The 20,293-nt window shown below is 41.7% G+C and overlaps 1 protein-coding gene across 3 annotated transcripts in view; it reads left to right on the forward strand.

Moving 5' to 3' along the window:
* The window catches only part of LOC106579432 (cadherin-23), a 706,260-nt gene that overhangs the window by 630,774 nt on the left and 55,193 nt on the right, over positions 1-20,293 (forward strand). For all 3 annotated transcript variants that reach the window (XM_014159337.2, XM_014159338.2, XM_014159340.2), the window contains 4 exons: positions 9,829-9,998; positions 10,875-11,012; positions 18,377-18,496; positions 19,957-20,134. In XM_014159337.2, the coding sequence (XP_014014812.2) occupies positions 9,829-9,998; positions 10,875-11,012; positions 18,377-18,496; positions 19,957-20,134 (606 nt within the window). The remainder of the gene's footprint in view (positions 1-9,828; positions 9,999-10,874; positions 11,013-18,376; positions 18,497-19,956; positions 20,135-20,293) is intronic.

Here is a 20,293-nt window from a genome sequence, read left to right on the forward strand (position 1 = left end):
ACAAAGGCGGAGGTAGCGGTCCTGCTGCTGGGTTGTTGCCCTCCTACGGCCTCCTCCACGTCTCCTGATGTACTGGCCTGTCTCCTGGTAGCGCCTCCATGCTCTGGACACTACGCTGACAGACACAGCAAACCTTCTTGCCACAGCTCGCATTGATGTGCCATCCTGGATGAACTGCACTACCTGAGCCACTTGTGTGGGTTGTGGACTCCGTCTCATGCTACCACTAGAGTGAAAGCACCGCCAGCATTCAAAAGTGACCAAAACATCAGCCGGGAAGCATAGGAACTGAGAAGTGGTCTGTGGTCACCACCTGCAGAACCACTCCTTTATTGGGGGTGTCTTGCTAATTGCCTATAATTTCCACCTGTTGTCTATTCCATTTGCACAACAGCATGTGAAATGTATTGTCAATCAGTGTTGCTTCCTAAGTGGACAGTTTGATTTCACAGAAGTGTGATTGACTTGGAGTTACATTGTGTTGTTTAACCTCTTACATCTAGACGTTCCGCTAGCGGAACACCTGCTCCAATATCCAATGATGGGCGTGGCGCGAAATACAAACTCTAAAATCCGAAAACTTCAATTTTTCAAACATATGACTATTTTACAGCATTTAAAGACAAGACTCTCGTTAATCTAACCACACTGTCCGATTTCAAGCGAAAGCAAAACATTAGATTATGTCAGCAGAGTACCCAGCCAGAAATAATCAGACACCCATTTTTCAAGCTAGCATATAATGTCACAAAAAACAAAACCACAGCTAAATGCAGCACTAACCTTTGATGATCTTCATCAGATGACAACCCTAGGACATTATGTTATACAATGCATGCATGTTTTGTTCAATCAAGTTCATATTTATATCAAAAACCAGCTTTTTTACATTAGCATGTGACGTTCAGAACTAGCATACCCCCCGCAAACATCCGGTGAATTTACTAAATTACTCACGATAAACGTTCACAAAAAACATAACAATTATTTTAAGAATTATAGCTACAGAACTCCTCTATGCACTCGATATGTCCGATTTTAAAATAGCTTTTCGGTGAAAGCACATTTTGCAATATTCTCAGTAGATAGCCCAGCCATCACGGCTAGCCATTTAGACACCGACCAAGTTTAGCCCTGACCAAACTCCGATTTACTATTACAAAAGTTTGATTACCTTTGTTGTCTTCGTCAGAATGCACTCCCAGGACTGCTACTTCAATAACAAATGTTGGTTTGGTCCAAAATAATCCATCGTTATATCCAAATAGCGGCGTTTTGTTCGTGCGTTCAAGACACTATCCGAAGTGTAAATAAGGGTCACGAGCATGGCGCAATTCGTGACAAAAGATTTCTAAATATTCCATTACCGTACTTCGAAGCATGTCAACCGCTGTTTAAAATCTATTTTTATGCCATTTTTCTCGTAAAAAAACGATAATATTCTGACCGGGAATCTGCGTTTAGGTAAACAGACGAAAGAAAACATAGCATGGGGTCGACACGGGCACGCGCCTGAGTCTCACAGTACTGTAACCAGCCACTACCCAAACGCGCTACTTTTTTTCAGCCAGAGCCTGCAAAGCCACGATTCAGCTTTTTGCCGCCTTCTGAGAGCCCATGGGAGCCGTAGGAAGTGTCACGTAACAGCAGAGATCCTCTGTAATGGATAGAGATAATCAAGAAGGGCAAGAAATTGTCAGACAGGCCACTTCCTGCATGGAATCTTCTCAGGTTTTGGCCTGCCAAATGAGTTCTGTTATACTCACAGACACCATTCAAACAGTTTTAGAAACTTTGGAGTGTTTCTATCCAAAGCCAATAATTATATGCATATTCTAGTTTCTGGGCAGGAGTAATAATCAGATTAAATCGGGTACGTTTTTTATCCGGCTGTGAAAATACTGCCCCCTAGCCATAACATGTTAAGTGTTCCCTTTATTTTTTTGAGCAGTATATATATATACTATATATATATATATAGTATGTTATATATGTTAGCTATCTACCTAACGTTAGTAGTTATACATCAAATTTGACAGTATATTAACTATAGGCTATCTAACTACCCAACGTTTATTGACTTGATGATTCCCGTCATTCTTAGCTTAACTAAATGGTATAGTCGTTGTGCGTTCTCAATGGACATTCGGGTGCTTTCGTAAATTTGCTCTGGCTATCTACTCCGATTTCAGAGCACTCTCGTCTGAGTGTACCAGAGTGCAGAATAATGAATTGATGAGAGCTCAACACCCGTTGAATATGGCCGGTGTCAGTAAATGGCAGCAAAAAAAGCGTAACTAAATTGTTTCCAGCAGCACAGTTACAGTCACCAACGCTCTGGTTAACACGAAAACTGCCTAACCAGCTCTGCTAGAGCGAGTAAAATGGTCAGCATTGTCTCATTTGTGTCTGGAAGTAGCTAGTAAGCTAGCCAACGTTAGCTTGGATGCTTGACTGCCGTTGTAAGGCCAGAATGCTCAAATCAACCCAACTCCTTGACCCGAACGTCTAGTGTGCGCTCCGAGAGCGAAACGGTCTGAATTTACAAACTGACAATCTGCCAACTCTCTGAATTTATGAGCGCAAGCACTCCAGATTGAATTTAAGAACACACTCAAAGTTTAAAAATGTCTAACTAGTAATTTGTTATGCTAACTAGCTAGCAAGAGGTTGCATAGCAACAGCATACACTTCCGGTAGAGAAGTAGAGAAGGCAAAGAGCAAGTACGCTCAACTGAAAGTTCAGTTACACTACAATTAGGGTGTGAAAATGTTATGCCCCTTAGATATTAATTTAGAATCCTCCAATCCTCTTACAGTGAGGGAAAAAAGTATTTGATCCCCTGCTGATTTTGTACTTTTGCCCACTGACAAAGAAATGATCAGTCTATAATTTTAATGGTAGGTTTATTTGAACAGTGAGACAGAATAACAACAAAAATATCCAGAAAAACGCATGTAAAAATGTTATAAATTGATTTGCATTTTAATGAGGGAAATAAGTATTTGACTCCTCTGTTATAAATTGATTTGCAAAACAATGGCTGACAAATAAATAACGTGCCATAGAATGCTGCAGCAGCCTGCAAGGTGTGCTGCAGAATGCCGCAACTTTTAAAGGAGGAACCACTGTACAATATTTTTTCTTTTTTTATCGGGTATTGATTTGTTTATCAGTAGATAATCCATGTGCCATGGTATCGGCACATCAAAAATCTCTTCCCAACTATTTTGCAACCTGTATGGTTTCTTTATGACACAGTTCCTTGTCTTGTTATACTTGCCTCTTCCATTTTTGCAACCAACTGCAATCACTTGGTTTTAATTTTGGACAGAGCAGACATTTCCATATGTTTTGGTGACTGCATGTGTGACATAACTCCACCAGTCTTATTTATGATATCACAAAGATTATACAATGTTTCATTTTATTCCCCCAAAATGTTTTTTTTTAAATGATCAATTAGTGTATTTGAGTTGAACTATAATATTTGTAATATTTGTTCTGTCTTTTCTGGTGGATTAAACTGAAATTGCAACCAGTTTTTTTATGGCTTGTTTTAAAAATAGCGATATTCTGGAGATTATTTAATTTTCAAACAACTGAAAGTCGGATGTTGTAATCTGAATGAAACGAAAAAGGCAATTTTTTAACATAGGGTGAGCCATTCTTACCAATCTGCTGGAAAACCAGTCCAGATTTTTGTTTGACTGAAGCCTTTAGTGACAGGTTCAATGTCATATTCATTACATAAATAGGCCCGATTAATTTTGTCTGGCTCGCCATTAAAAATTAAGTGGAACATTTTTTGCTCATACAATTTAAAAACACGTTGTTTGGTGTCGGCAGGGCCATAAGTAAATCGGTAAACTGGGATATGACTAAAGAATTCATCAAGTAGATTTTTCCACAAATAGACAGGGATTTACTTTTCCATGGTAGCAAGATCTTATCTGTTTTTGCTACCTTTCTATTAAAAATGTATTGTAGTGAGATAATTTATTTATTTTCGGGATATGAATACTGAGTTTGTCCACAAGATGGTGCCGACAGAGAAGGCTGCCTCGCTTCTAGTCCTTAGGAAACTTTGCAGTATTTTGTTTTTTAATGTATTATTTCTTACATTGTTAGCCCAGAAAATCTTACGTTTTATTACATACAGCCGGGAAGAACTGTTGGATGTCAGAGTGATGTCAATTTACCAGCAGTATGACAAGGAATACGACTTTCCCGAAGTGAATCCTTTGTCCATACCACCTAGGGCATTTGAACTGATTCCAGAGGCCAACCCAAAATATCACCGCCGGAGAAGAGGAAGACAGAGCGGTCTACTGGTCAGACTTCGGAGGCACGCACACCACCCAACGCTCCCGAGTATATTACTCGCTAATGTCCAGTCCTTAGATAACAAGGTCGATGAAATCAGGATAAGGGTTGCTTTCCAGAGACACATCAGGGATTGTAACATACTCTGTTTCATGGTAATATGGCTCTCTCGGGATATGCTGTCGGAGTCGGTACAGCCACCTGGCTTCTCAGTGCGTTGCGCTGACAGGAATAAACATCTCTCCGGGAAGAACAAGTGTGGGGTGTATGTTTAATGATTAACGACTCATGGTGTAATTGTAACAACATACAGGAACTCAAGTCCTTTTGTTCACCTGACCTAGAATTCCTTACAATCAAATGCCGACCGTATTATCTCCCAAGAGAATTATCTTCAGTTATTGTCACAGCCGTGTATATCCCCCCTCAAGGAACTTCACTGACAGCTCTTGGTGTTTAGTCTGCGTAAGCGCTCAGCAGGAGATCATATATCCCTGCCCAGTTGCATGGGCTTCAGAGGAGGCGAGTCGGCAGCCCTCTGTGATTCCTGAGAGAACTCGGGTGACATCGGATTGACTCGGAAATGTAGACTTCAGGGATTTCTGGGAATCCTCGTGGGCGAGGTGGAAATCGAGGACGAGCGAGGGCGACAGGGAGCAGACTCCTTTCCCTCCTACGTTCCCGTAGCCGCCGGTTGATCCGGATGGTCAAGGCTATGATCAGTGAAGGAACATGTCGAACAGGGCTTCCGGGTTCCAGGCACTCTCAGCCACCAACATGCGAAAATCCACCGCGTAGTCTGCCACACTACGGGAGTCTTGATGTAGCTGGAGCAACTTACGAGCAGCCTCTCTCCCAGACAACAGAGAATCAAATACTTTTACGTACCTCCGCCACGAATTCCTCCCGACTGAGGCAAACGGCGGACTGTTGCTCACACACCGCCATAGCTCTCCCGGACATCAGCGTTATGAGGCACTCTATCTTCGAGCAGTCCGAGGGGATCGAAGAAGGCTGAAGCTCAAAGATGAGGGAGCACTGGGAGAGAAAGGCCCGTCAGGTTCCAGAATCTCCAAAGTAGCTCTCCGGAGGAGGAGGAGGTAAGCGCGGTTCTTGGGACGCCGGGGTAGCCTGGGAAGAAGTGCCGCTGGTGGCGGGGTTGCTGAGAGTCTGGGGATTTACTGTTGTGGCTTACTGCCTAGTAGGGAATACGCGGAATTGCTCCAGTAATGTATCGAATGCATGGTCATCGCATTCTGCCAGGGTATGGAGTCCTTCCATAAGGCATTGCAGTAACTCCTTGTGTCTTCCAATGGTGGCTCCTTGGAAGGAGACAGCATTGCGGAGCGGGTCTGAGTCTGCTGGGCCAGTCGTGGTCAGTTCATACTATCAGGACTCAGGCTAAGACCCAGATGCAGACACAGTAGGCAGATAGTATGAGTCTCAGAGTTTATTATAGTTCAAGGGGCAGGCAAAAGGTAAATCAAAGCAGGCAAAGGGTCATAATCCAAATCAGAGTCAGGCACGTACTGGACCGCAGGCAATCGGTAGGTCAAGTCAGGCAAAGGTTAGAACTGGAAGACTAAGAAAAACAAAAACTAGAGCACAGAAAACAGGGGAACACGCTGGTAGGACGTGACGGGAGAAGATGATCTGGCAACAGAAAACGCAGGTATAAATACACAGGACATAATGGGGACAAATGGGAGACACCTGGTGGGGGGTGGAGACGAGCAGAAAGACAGGTGAAACAGATCAGGGTGTGACACTAGGCCCGGTTTCCCACAATTTTAATAGGGTTCTATTGTTTCCAGTACTTCTCTTACATTATCTCCAATGTATCATCCATGTGAAAAAAATTGTCTGATAAGGATGAATAACATCCGACAATACTTTTGTAATTCTATGCGCTATGCATTTTACTAGAATATTTGCATCACAACTCTGAAGTGTAAGGGGCCTCCAGTCTTTTAGGCGGACTGGAGCTTCATATTTACCACCTGGGTCCTGTTTTAATAATAGTGAAATCAGACCTTCTTGCTGAGTATCTGATAGTCTACCATTTTTATAGTAGTGGTTACATGGACAAATATTTGATATACCTCAACTGTTATGGCCATCCAGCCCTGGAGTTTTCCCGAACTTAAAGTCTTTAATTGCATCAAGAAGTTCTTCCTCTGTAATTTGGCCTTCACATGAGTCTTTCTGTACAGCTGTCAATTATACACTATTAATAAAAACAAATCTTTACAATTAACTTCAGTTTGTGGAGATGGAGGAGACTGGAATGAAAACATGTGCTTAAAGTCCTTTTCTTCCTCTTTCAAAATATAATTTGGTGAATCATGGAGGACTGTCCTTTTTAACAAGTTTCTGTGTGTTATTTTTGGTAGCATTTCTATGTTAATGATTAAAGAATAATTTCGTGCATTTTCACCCATATTCTACCTAATACCTAATACATATGCTACCTAATTGTTATGTCTATTTAAATGTTTTCTCATTCTCTGTAGGCCTATGCAACTCAGCTTTTAGCTGTGAATGTATAGCCTACAAGATGAAATTAACAAATGAAAAAATAAACCCTTCATATACTGTATATAGTATTCATATACCCCTGCATGTACTGTTAATATGGTGCTAACATGGCTGCCATATCATTTTGTAGTGTCATGTAAATAAAATATAGTGCAGAATCCTCAATCTCTAATTAATGGCTTTGAATGTAGCCAATACACTACAGAAAAAGAAACACTGATCTATGGTCTATGTATTTACATTAGCTACTGTGTATCATGTAAAATCAGTTTCATATTGAACCCACTAACAGTGGCAGAGTTGAAATTCACAGAAATGCACCCAGATGTGTTGTGATATTCAATTTGCTTCACGCTTTGTAAACAACAATCAGTGAAATGCTTAATTACGGACACTTACCAGCAATGCAGAGAAAGAAAATAGAGAATTAATAGAAAAGTAAAACACTTCATAATAAAAGATACACAATGTGTAATGATAAGGGGTATCAGTACGAGTCGATGTGCAGGATTACGAGGTAATTGAGGTAGATATGTACATCTAACTAGGAATAAAGTGACAGATAGTAAACAGTAGCAGCAGTGTATGTGATGAGTCAAAAAAGTTGGTACAAAAAGGGTCAATGCAGGTAGTCCGGGTAGCTATTTGGTTAACTATTTCACTAACTATTTAGCAGTCTTATGGCTGTTCAGGGTCCTGTTGGTTCCAGACATGGTGTATTGGTACCGCTTGCTGTGCGGTAACAGATAGCATTGTCTATGACAGGGTTCTCCAACCCTGTTCCTGGAGAACTACCCTACTGTGGGATTCTGTTCCAACCGCAGTTGTAACTAACCTGATTCATATTATCAACCACCTAATTATTAGAATTAGGTACGCTAGATTAGGATTGGAGTGAAAACCTACAGGACGGTAGCTCTCCAGGAACAGGGTTGGAGACCCCTGGTCTATGACTTGGGTGGCTGGAGTCTTTGACAATTTGTAGGGCCTTCCTCTGACACCGCCTGGTATAGAGGTCCTAGATGGCAGGGAGTTCAGCCCAAGTGAAATACTGGGCCGTATGCACTACCCTCTGTAGCGCCTTGCAGTCGGATGCCAAGCAGTTGCCATACCAAGTGGTGATGCAGCCAGTCAAGATGCTCTCAATGGTGCATCTGTAGAAATTTGAGGATCTGAGGGCCCATGACAAATCTTTTCATGCTCCTGAGGGGGAAGAGGCATTGTTGTGCCATCTTAGCGACTGTGTTGGTGTGTTTGGACTATGATAGGTCCTTAGTGATGAGGAAACCGAGGAATTTGAAGGTCTCAATCCGCTCCACTTCAGCCCTGTCGATGTGAATTGGGGCGTGCTCCTTTGACTTTCTGACATTGAGGGAGAGGTTGCTGTCCTGGCACCACACTGCCAGGTCTCTGACCTCCTCCCTTTAAGCTGTCTCATCATTGCCAGTGATCAGGCTTACCACCGTCATGTCATTGGCAATCTTAATGACGGTATTGGAGTCATACGCGGTGACGCATTCACGGGTGAACAGGGAGTACAGGAGGGGGGCATGCACCCCTGAGGTGATCCTGTGTTGTGGGTCAGCATGACGGATATGTTGTTGCCGATCCAGTTGCAGAGGGAGGTGTTCAGTCCCAAGGTTAGTAATGAGCTTGGAGGGCACTATGGTGTTGAATGCTGAGCTGTAGTCAATGAACATAATTTTAATGTAGGTGTTCCTTTTGTCCAAGTGGGAAAGGGCAGTGTGGAGTGCAATATAAATTGCATGATCTGTGGATCTGTTGGGGTGGTATGCGAATTGGAGTGGGTCCAGGGTGTCTGGGATGATGGTGTTGATGTGAGCCATGACCAGCCTTTCAAAGCATTTAATGGCTACAGATGTGAGTGCTACGGGGTGATAGTCATTTAGACAGGTTACCTTGGCATTCTTGGGCACATGGATTAGGGTAGTCTGCTTGAAACATGTACAGTAGGTATTACAGACTGGGTCAGGGATAGGGTTAGGGTTAGCTGGTCTGGTAGACTCATGTCACTGGGCAGCTCGCGGCTGAGTTTCCCTCTGTAATCCGCGATAGTTTGTAAACCCTGCCATGTCCGACGAGCGTCACAGCCGTTGTGGTAGGATTCGATCTTAGTCCTGTATTGATGCTTTGCCTGTTTGATGGTTCATCAGAGGGCATAGCGGGATTTCTTATAAGCGTTCGGGTTAGCGTCCCACTCCTTGAAAGTGGCAGCTCTAGCCTTTAGCTCAATGTGGATGTTGCCTGTAGTTGAACAGGTGACATGCTGGTAGAAATGAGGTCAAATGGATTTCAGTTTTCCTGAATTAAAATCATCGGCCACTAGAAGCGCCGCCTCTTAAGCGGTTAACAAAGAGACACACACCACCCCCTTGAACTTACCCGACACTGCCGTTCTGTCCTACCGATGCATAGAAAAACTAATTAGTTATATATATTATCCATGTCCTTGTTCAGCCAAGTTTCTGAGAAACATTGGACATTGCAGTTCTTCAGGTCCAGTTAATAGTAAAGTCTCGAACATAGCTTGTCCAGTTTCTCCAGTGACTGTAAATTCGCTAGTAGAACGGAGGATAGAGGTGGTTTATTTACTCAGCGCTTTGATTCCTCATAGAATTATGAAAATGAATAGCTTGGTATTGAAGCTCATTTTTTTAAGTCAACCAAACATTCTAAATGCAAACATTCTGCAAACTTTGCATCGGTCACTTAGAATTGCCATAACAATGAAACAGATTGAAATTATTGGATGTAGCATATTGTGCATCATGTAAAATCTTTTTTACATTGAACCCAGAGTTGAAACAAACAAACACACCTGCACCCACACACACACATAATACAGCCCAAGCCTGTAATGAGCCTTTATAAGCAAACATCATTAATTTGATTAGTATATTGATGATGAGAAATGTTCTGGTAACCATTGTGTTGTTGTGCAGGTAAGATCGTAGCCAACCGGACGGTGGACTTTGAGCAGGTGCAGTGGCTGAACTTCACAGTGAGAGCCCAGGACCACGGCAGTCCACCCAGAGTGGCTGAGCTTCCTGTCTACCTGCGTATAGTAGATGTCAATGATAACAACCCCATCTTTAAACAACCCTCTTACCAGGTACCAAAAATACTGATTCATAACATACACTGCAAAATGCTTCACCATTAGTAGTACTCACTTGATATAATTTCTACTGTGATGGTCTGAGTTTGAGCACTCGTCTTGTTTTTGTTGTTGCCACTGTTTACTGTGACAGCCCCATCCCCTTTCTTGTCCTCTTTTTTTGTTTTCTGTATAATGCATTGTAACATGTATTTGTGAAGTTAATGTTGATTTCATTGGATTAGTCAAGACATCAAAGTGACATTTGTATTTGTATTTATTATGGATCCCATTAGATGCTGGCAAGGAAGCAGCTAATCTTCCTGGGGTCCAGCAAAATTGAAACAAATTTTTTGAAACATTACAATAAATTTACAACAGATTTCACAACATACTAAGTGTGTGCCCACAGGCTCCTACTCTACTACCACATGTCTGTGTTACTTCACAGTCCCCGCTGTTCCATAAGGTGTATTTTTATCTCTATTTTTTTTTGTCATAAAATGTTACTGCTTGCATGAGTTACTTGATGTGGAATACAGTTCCATGTAGTTATGGCTCTATGTAGTACTGTGCGCCTCCCATAGTCTGTTCTGGACTTGGGGACTGTGAAGAGACCTCTGTTGGCATGTCTTGTGGGGTATGCATGGGTGTCCGAGCTGTGTGCCAGTAATTCAAACAGACAGCTTGGTACATTCAACATGTCAATACTTCTCACAAATGCAGGTAGTGATGAAGTCAATCTCTCTTCCACTTTGAGGCAGGAGAGATTGAAAAACATTTTATTAATGTTAGCTCTCTGTGTACATCCAAGGGCCAGCCGTGCTGCCCTGTTCTGAGCCAATTACATCAAGGTGTTCTGTCTGTGTGTATGCTGATGTCCCTTTGCAGAAGCCAGTGTTTGAGGATGTTGACTTGGGCACGGTCATAGTCAGAGTCAGTGCCACAGACGCAGACTCTGGCCTCTTCTCTGTCATCGAGTACAGCCTAGTAGATGGAGAGGGCAAGTTTGGCATCACTCCCTCCACTGTGAGTTCTAAAACACACACACACACTTTGTAGTGCTTGAAGTGGACTTCACTTTTTTACTTCACGTATCACTGCACTTCACAAATTGTTGCTGGCACTCATTTTTGGGTGATAGTACTGTTTATATTTAGGAGCTGGAACTTTTAAGCCAATATTCTATAAGAAGTACCGGTACACAAACAGTAGAGTGCTATTACTCAGTACCGGTGTGCACCTGTCCAATCCAAGCACTTCACTTATGTACAAACACACATACATACACACACAAACACAGACACACATACACACACACAAAACACTCTCTCCTCTCTTTCATTTTCACTCTCTCTTGTACTCTTTCTCTTTCAAAGAAAATGAACTAACTCATCTATGTTGACTTATCACACAACTAATAAAGGAGGAGTTCAGAATGTTACAAATAACAGTTTGTCTGTACACACTGAAGATGTCATTGGGAGGTGATAAATAATAATAACGGAGTGGCTATAGATACCAATGGAGGTTTGTGACTTGAACATTTAGGAGGATGGGAGATCCACGATATAGGCACGGAATGCACAGAAATAACAAAGCGTGTTTCAAAAATCGTCAAACTAATTACTTTAAACTAAAGCATTTAATAAAGACTCCCGAGTAGCGCAGTGGTCTAAGGCACTGCATCTCAGTGCTAGTGGCATCACTATAGACCCTGGCTCGATTCCAGGCTGTATCACAACCGGCTGTGATTTGGAATCCCATATGGTGGCGCCCAGCATCGTCCGGGGTAGAGTGTGGCCGGGGTAGGCCGTCATTGTAAATAAGAATTTGTTCTTAACTGACTTGCCTAGTTAATTAAAAGTTAAATAAAATATAAATGTATAGTACAATATTATGGGGAATAGGAATGAGAGGGCTACTTACACAGTGTTGGGAATGGATCAGTGATTGAATGAGGGTATGACGCATGAGTTGAGGTGTTCAGAGGCTTGACTTCAGTGCAGGACAGGGGTTGAGGTGTTCATATTAAATATAATTTATTTTGGGATATCACTTGAAAGTATTAATTAAAACGCTGGTCCTTGATGGTAAAAACAATAACACATATAATTAGGCTTCAGTGCAGGACAGGCTCATCATGGATGGATGGTGTTAGAGAAAAGCTCAACTCTTCCACTGAGGGCAAGACAGGATTTGACTGGGAAGACAAAAAAACAATAACACAATACACTACACAGTTATAAAAAGGAGCTAATAATGAGTTAGTCCAAGCAAGGAGTAAAAATATTGATGTGTAATAATATGATTGTGTTTGTGTGTGTGATTGACTCTGCAGTACAATATCAACAAAATCAATATCAACAATATCAACAAAAAACATTTAGAAACTCCTCTCTCTCTTTCTCTCTCTTCAGACTAGTAATGAGAGAAAATTGATAGGGGTACTCACAGTGCTTGGAGAGGAAACATTCAACGTGCCAGTGGATGAGTGGGCACATGAGACGTGGCTTCATTTCATGTCAGGAAATAGTTAACAATGGTAGCGGAGTGGAGTGGTGATCACCATTCCATTACAGGTGCTTAATTGTAGGTTTGGGCAACAAGTTTCTCCATGAAGTTAAATTCAGACATCCCATAATTCACAAAGTCAAACAGACTGTGCATCTCGCCCACTTGACACATCAAAGTAGCCCAAGAAACGTTCCTGAATAAAATCATCCACATACCTGACAATAACTGACAACTGCAAGCAGACTGGTGGCACCATACATTATGTGACATAACTATGGCACTGGTGTGGTGGCTAATTTCTGCATTACCAAATGAGGAGAGTTACAAACTTCACACACCAGTCAGAGTTATACTTATAACTACATCTTTAATAATTAACCTCTTACATCTAGACGTTCCGCTAGCGGAACACCTGCTCCAATATCCAATGATGGGCGTGGCGCGAAATACAAACTCCTCTAAAATCCGAAAACTTCCATTTTTCAAACATATGACTATTTTACAGCATTTTAAAGACAAGACTCTCGTTAATCTAACCACACTGTCCGATTTCAAAAAGGCTTTACAGCGAAAGCAAAACATTAGATTATGTCAGCAGAGTACCCAGCCAGAAATAATCAGACACCCATTTTTCAAGCTAGCATATAATGTCACAAAAAACAAAACCACAGCTAAATGCAGCACTAACCTTTGATGATCTTCATCAGATGACAACCCTAGGACATTATGTTATACAATGCATGCATGTTTTGTTCAATCAAGTTCATATTTATATCAAAAACCAGCTTTTTTACATTAGCATGTGACGTTCAGAACTAGCATACCCCCCGCAAACATCCGGTGAATTTACTAAATTACTCACGATAAACGTTCACAAAAAACATAACAATTATTTTAAGAATTATAGATACAGAACTCCTCTATGCACTCGATATGTCTGATTTTAAAATAGCTTTTCGGTGAAAGCACATTTTGCAATATTCTCAGTAGATAGCCCAGCCATCACGGCTAGCCATTTAGACACCGACCAAGTTTAGCCCTGACCAAACTCCGATTTACTATTACAAAAGTTTGATTACCTTTGTTGTCTTCGTCAGAATACACTCCCAGGACTGCTACTTCAATAACAAATGTTGGTTTGGTCCAAAATAATCCATCGTTATATCCAAATAGCGACGTTTTGTTCGTGCGTTCAAGACACTATCCGAAGTGTAAATAAGGGTCACGAGCATGGCGCAATTCGTGACAAAAGATTTCTAAATATTCCATTACCGTACTTCGAAGCATGTCAACCGCTGTTTAAAATCTATTTTTATGCCATTTTTCTCGTAAAAAAGCGATAATATTCCGACCGGGAATCTGCGTTTAGGTAAACAGACGAAAGAAAACAAAGCATTCTGTCGACGCGGGCACGCGCCTGAGTCTCACAGTACTGTAACCAGCCACTACCCAAACGCGCTACTTTTTTTCAGCCAGAGCCTGCAAAGCCACGATTCAGCTTTTTGCCGCCTTCTGAGAGCCCATGGGAGCCGTAGGAAGTGCCACGTAACAGCAGAGATCCTCTGTAATGGATAGAGATAATCAAGAAGGGCAAGAAATTGTCAGACAGGCCACTTCCTGCATGGAATCTTCTCAGGTTTTGGCCTGCCAAATGAGTTCTGTTATACTCACAGACACCATTCAAACAGTTTTAGAAACTTTGGAGTGTTTTCTATCCAAAGCTAATAATTATATGCATATTCTAGTTTCTGGGCAGGAGTAATAATCAGATTAAATCGGGTACGTTTTTCATCCGGCTGTGAAAATACTGCCCCCTAGCCATAACAGGTTAAGAGCTTTTTGCAAACCTTTCAATGATGCGCTATCTCTAATGAACCATTGAAAAGTGACTACACAAAAGTACAAAGATCTTTTATAGCCAAGATACACCCCTCTCAATGTACATGATGAACCACAGATGCATAGAATGGGTCACAAGGTTAAGTTTTGTATGAAAGATATCTATAAAACATAGCAGACAGCAACTGCTGTGTCAACAGTGTTCATTGTATAGACCAGTGTCTGGTCCTCCTACTCCAAACTGGAACCGTCTCTCCCTGGTACGGTATAGAACAGAACCATTAGCTCATCCAATGGCATAAATCAATTGACAACTCTAGATACTCCCATCTCAAGTAAACTCCCTCTTGACTCCACTCCTGGACAAGCTCACTGAGGGGAGTGAGCCTCTAGGTCATACACTATCCCAAGATAAGTGCAACATCAGAGGGGACATACAATGGTCCAGACACTGCCATACACCTTCCCCCAATGCCAAAGGAGGGAGTGACTTGTGCACAGACATTGTGGAGACAAGTAATTGGTTCCCCATGAATCACGCCATCCCTTCACATGGTTTAACAGATACATTCACATATGACAAGTATCTCACATAAGCATATTATGCAAATAAAATATCTTAATTATCTATGCTAATTCTGATTCATCCGCCACACCGGGCGATGCAAAACGATCTCTCCCATTGTCAGACTCTTTTTACCAGTCCGGATACACGCTCAGCTGCCTAGAACGTTTTGCTGCCTAGAGGTGGCATGCAGCAAAACAGCAACTGAATGTTGTTTTTTGATCATTCATTGCAAATATTAGCTAAGCTGCTCAGGAGGCAGACAGGCAGTTTAGTAATGTTATCTATTCAGAAACTACGATATGGCTGCAACTATAAAGAATAGCCTTCATCATCAAACAAAATGTGTCCAAAGTGTAGTGACTGTGTCCTGCTCGTGCAACTTCAATATCCTTTACAACAGACAGACAGGGAAGGTTGTAGCATTCATAATATTGTGGGCGGTGCAGTTGCCGTACCAGGCGGTGATACAGTCAGACAGGATGCTCTCAATTGTGCACCTGTAAAAGTTTGTGAGGGTTTTAGGTGACAAGCCAAATTTCTTCAGCCTCCTTCTTTACCACACTGTCTGTGTGGGTGGACTATTTCAGTTTGTTAGTGATGTATACACCGAGGAACTTATAGAATCATGTAGTAACCAAAAAAGATTTTAACAAATCAAAATATATTTTATATTTGAGATTCTTCAAAGTATTTGTATTTCTATTCATTATGAATCCCCATTAGCTGCTGCTTTGGCAGCAGCTACTGTTTCTAGGGTCCAGCAAAATTAAGGCAGTTTATACAATTTTAAAAACATTACAATACATTCACAGATTTCACAACACACTGTGTGCCCTCAGGCCCCTACTCCACCACTACCACAAATCTACAGTACTAAATCCATGTGTATGTATAGGTCGTATGTTACCGTGTGTGTGTGTGTGTGTGTGTGTCTGTGCCAATGTTTGTGTTGCTTCACAGTACCTGCTGTTCCATAAGGTGTTTTTTTATCTGTTTTTTAAATCTAATTTTACTGCTTGCATCAGTTACTTGATGTGGAATAGAGTTCCATGTAGTCATGGCTCTATGTAGTACTGTGTGCCTCCCATAGTCTGTTCTGGACTTGGGGACTGTGAAGAGACCTCTTGTGGCATGTCTTGTGGGGTATTCATGGGTGTCCGAGTGTGCCAGTAGTTTAGACAGACAGCTCGGTGCATTCAACATGTCAATACCTCTCATAAATAAAAGTAGTGATGAAGTCAATCTCTCCTCCACTTTCAGCCATCCATCTCTCCTCCACTTTCAGCTAGGAGAGATTGACATGCATTCTATTAACATTAGCTCTCTGTGTACATCCAAGGGCCAGCCGTGCTGCCCTGTTCTGAGCCAATTGCAATTTTCCTAAGTCCTTTTTTGTGGCACCTGACCACACGACTGAACCGTATACAACGTGCGACAAAACTAGGGCCTGTAGGACCTGCCATGTTGATAGTGTTGTTAAGAAGGCAGAGCATCGCTTAATTATAGACAGACTTCTCCCCATCTTAGCTACTACTGCATTAATATGTTTTGACCATGACAGTTTACAATCTAGTGTTACTCCAAGCAGTTTAGTCATCTCAACTTGCTCAATTTCCACATGATTTATTACAAGATTTAGTTTAGGTTTAGGGTTTAGTGAGTGTTTTGTTCCAAATACAATGCTTTTAGTTTTATAAATATTTATGGCTAACTTATTCCTTGCCACCCACTCTGAAGCTAACTGCAGCTCTTTGTTGTGTGTTGCAGTCATTTCAGTCACTGTAGTGTATAGTGTTGAGTCATCCGCATACATAGACACTCTGGCTTTACTCAAAGTCAGTGGCATGTTGTTAGTCAAAATTGAAAAAGCAAGGGGCCTAAACAGCCCCCACAATCATTTTATCATCAATTTCTCTCAGCCAATCATCAGTAATTTGTGTAAGTGCTGTGCTTGTTGAGTGTCCTTCCCTATAAGCATGCTGAAATTCTGTTGTCAATTTGTTTTCTGTCAAACACTATTTTTTCCAAAAGTTTACTGAGGGTTGGTAACAGGCTGATTGGTCGGCTATTTGAGCCAGTAAAGGGGGTAGCGGAATGACTTTAGCTTCCCTCCAGGCCTGAGGGCACACGCTCTCTAGTAGGCTTAAATTGAAGATTTGGCAAATAGGAGTGGCAATATCATCTGCTATTATCCTCAGTAAATTTCCATCCAGATTGTCAGACCCCGGTGGCTTGTCATTGCCAACAATAATTTTTTCACCTCTTCCACACTGACTTTACGGAATTTAAAAATGCAATTCTTGTCTTTCATAATTTGGTCCGATATACTTGGATGTGTAGTGTCAGCATTTGTTGCTGGCATGTCATACCTAAGTTTGCTTAGGTCATGGGTTTGAGGGCAGCCCTTGAGCCCAACAGGGACGTGCAATCCTTCTCCACGCAATCCATGACCTACTACATTCACAAGATAATAAGCATAGGTCTATGAGGCTACTTCATTAGAAGTTAGCCAACATAAAACGTTAACCTTTTGTTTCGACATATAGGCTGCTGGCCTAGCTGTTACTCTCTAAAATATGCTATGCATGTTGTTGGCAAATGGAGGCGATTGATTCAGCCCAGACATTGTAGCGAATTCGAAGGGCACCATGACAGGGTCTGATGTACGCAACTCCATGTCTCTACGCAGTCTGACAATGCACCATGGTCGTTAGAATGGTATTGCTTTGAGGATACTGTGCGTGTGTGTGTGTGACACCTGTTTGGACGAGTGTATTAGACCCACCCCACACACACACCTGCATACACACACAACCCACCTATCTATACCTACTGTATGTACTGCATGTAACCACACAGACTTGGATTAAATATCTTATCTGTGTCCGTGTGGTTCCTCCTTCTGAACCAAATCTGTGGCACAACCTCTTCCAGGTCCTAATAGGCCTACTTATAATCATATGGTTATTATGTGCTAAAAGAGAAAGGATTTCCTTGTTATTAGGCCAATTATAAGGTATAGATTTACAACTGCAGGCATTTCAATGGTGGGGAGCACAGCAACATGGAGCCAGGGAAACATGCAGTTAACCAAATCCCCTACTTTAATCTTGAAATATAACTGTGACTTTATTCAATTTTTTTTACTTTATTCTCAATATAAAATGTCACGTTTATTCTCGAAATATTGTCACTTTATTCTCGAAATATTGCCACTTTATTCTAAAAATTGTATTCAGACTTTATTCTCAAAATATTCCAAATAGTCTCAGTGTTGACAATTTTTTTAAGTATTATCATGCAAAAAGAAACATTTCCAAGTACCACCACCATCACTGTTTATTTAATTTTTAACTTCACTTGGCCCTAATACTCTTCCGTAGTTTATTGCACCTCCTGACCCGTTCACTGTACTTTGTTTTAATAATGATCTTTCTGCTCCTGCTCCTCCTCCTCCTTCTCTTCTCAGGGTGACATCTATATTCTGTCTCCACTGGACAGAGAGACTAAAGACCACTTCACCCTGACAGCCATCGCTAGGGACAACCCTGGCGGCAGCCCCAACAACCGACGAGAGAACTCTGTTCAGGTGGGATTCATACTGTAGTAGAACATAAGTAAACTTATCTGAATGCACTGACTGTAAGTCACTCTGGATAAGAGTGTCTGTTAAACGACTAAAATGTGAATGTAAATGTACACTACCGTTCAAAAGTTTGGGGTCACATAAAAATGTCCTTGTTTTTGAAAGAAAAGCAATTTTTTGGTCCATTAAAATAACATCAAATTGATCAGAAAAACAGTGTAGACATTGTTAATGTTGTAAATTACTATTGTAGCTGGAAACGGCATATTTTTTTATGGAATATCTACACTACCGTTCAAAAGTTTGGGTCACTTAGAAATGTCCTTGTTTTTGAAAGAAAGCTAATTTTTTGTCCATTAAAATAACATAAAATTGATCAGAAATGCAGTGTAGACATTGTTAATGCTGTAAATGACTATTGTAGCTGGAAACGGCAGATCTTTTATGGAATATCTACATAGACGTACAGAGGCCGATTATCAGCAATCATCCCTCCTGTGTTCTAATGGCATGTTGTGTTAGCTAATCCAAGTTTATAATTTTAAATGGCTAATTGATCATTAGAAAACCCTTTTCCAATTATGTTAGCACAGCTGAAAATTGTTGACCTGATTAAAGAAGCAATAAAACTGGCCTTCTTTACACTAGTTGAGTATCTGGAGCATCAGCATTTGTGGGTTCAATTACAGGCTCAAAATGGCCAGAAACAAATAACTTTCTTCTGAAACTCGTCAGTCTATTCTTGTTCTGAGAAATGAAGGCTATTCCATGCGAGAAATTGCAGAGAAACTGAAGATCTCATACAACGCTGTGTAATACTCCCTTCACAGAACAGCGCAAACTGTCTCTAACCAGAATAGAAAGAGGAGTGGGAGGCCCCGGAGTACAACTGAGCAAGAGGACAAGTACATTAGAGTGTCTAGTTTGAGAAACAGACACCTCACAAGTCCTCAACTGGCAGCTTCATTAAATAGTACCCGCAAAACACCAGTCTCAACGTCAACAGTGAAGAGGCGACTCCGGGATGCTGGCCTTCTAGGCAGAGTTCCTCTGTCCGGTGTCTGTGTTCTTTTTCCCATTTTCAACTTTTCTTTTTATTGGCCAGTCTGAGATATGGCACTTTTCTTTGCAACTCTACCTACAAGGCCAGCATCCCGGAGTCGCCTCTTCACTGTTGACGTTGAGACTGGTGTTTTGCGGGTACTATTTAATGAAGCTGCCAGTTGAGGACTTGTGAGGCGTCTGTTTCTCAAACTAGACACTCTAATGTACTTAAACAAGGACATTTCTAAGTGACCCAAACTTTTGGTGTGGTGTACATTCAAAATATATCACAGCATTGGTAGTGTGTTTATTATGATCCCTGTGGGGCCTGACACCACAACATTGGTATTGCTTGCGCCAGCCACACTCTTACTAACTGATCAACACAGGACCACATAATATTTTTCTGTCTCTCTCAGGTCTTGGTGACCGTTCTGGATGTGAATGACTTCCGTCCGCGTTTCTCAGAGCGGGTCTTTGAGACCAGTGTGTTTGAGAACGAGCCCAGTGGGACGTCTGTGATCACGCTGACTGCCACTGACTTGGACGAGGGGCAGAACGGCCTGCTCTCTTACAGCATGCAGGGCCCAGGGGCAGGTTGGAGCCCTACACACACACACACACACACACACACACACACACACACACACACACACACACACACACACACACACACACACACACACACACACACACACACACACACAAACACAAACACACACACCCTTACCATCATCTATACTGTGAGAGGCTTTT

The sequence above is a fragment of the Salmo salar genome, chromosome ssa19 (assembly GCF_905237065.1).
Source record: "Salmo salar chromosome ssa19, Ssal_v3.1, whole genome shotgun sequence".
Lineage (NCBI taxonomy): Eukaryota > Metazoa > Chordata > Actinopteri > Salmoniformes > Salmonidae > Salmo > Salmo salar.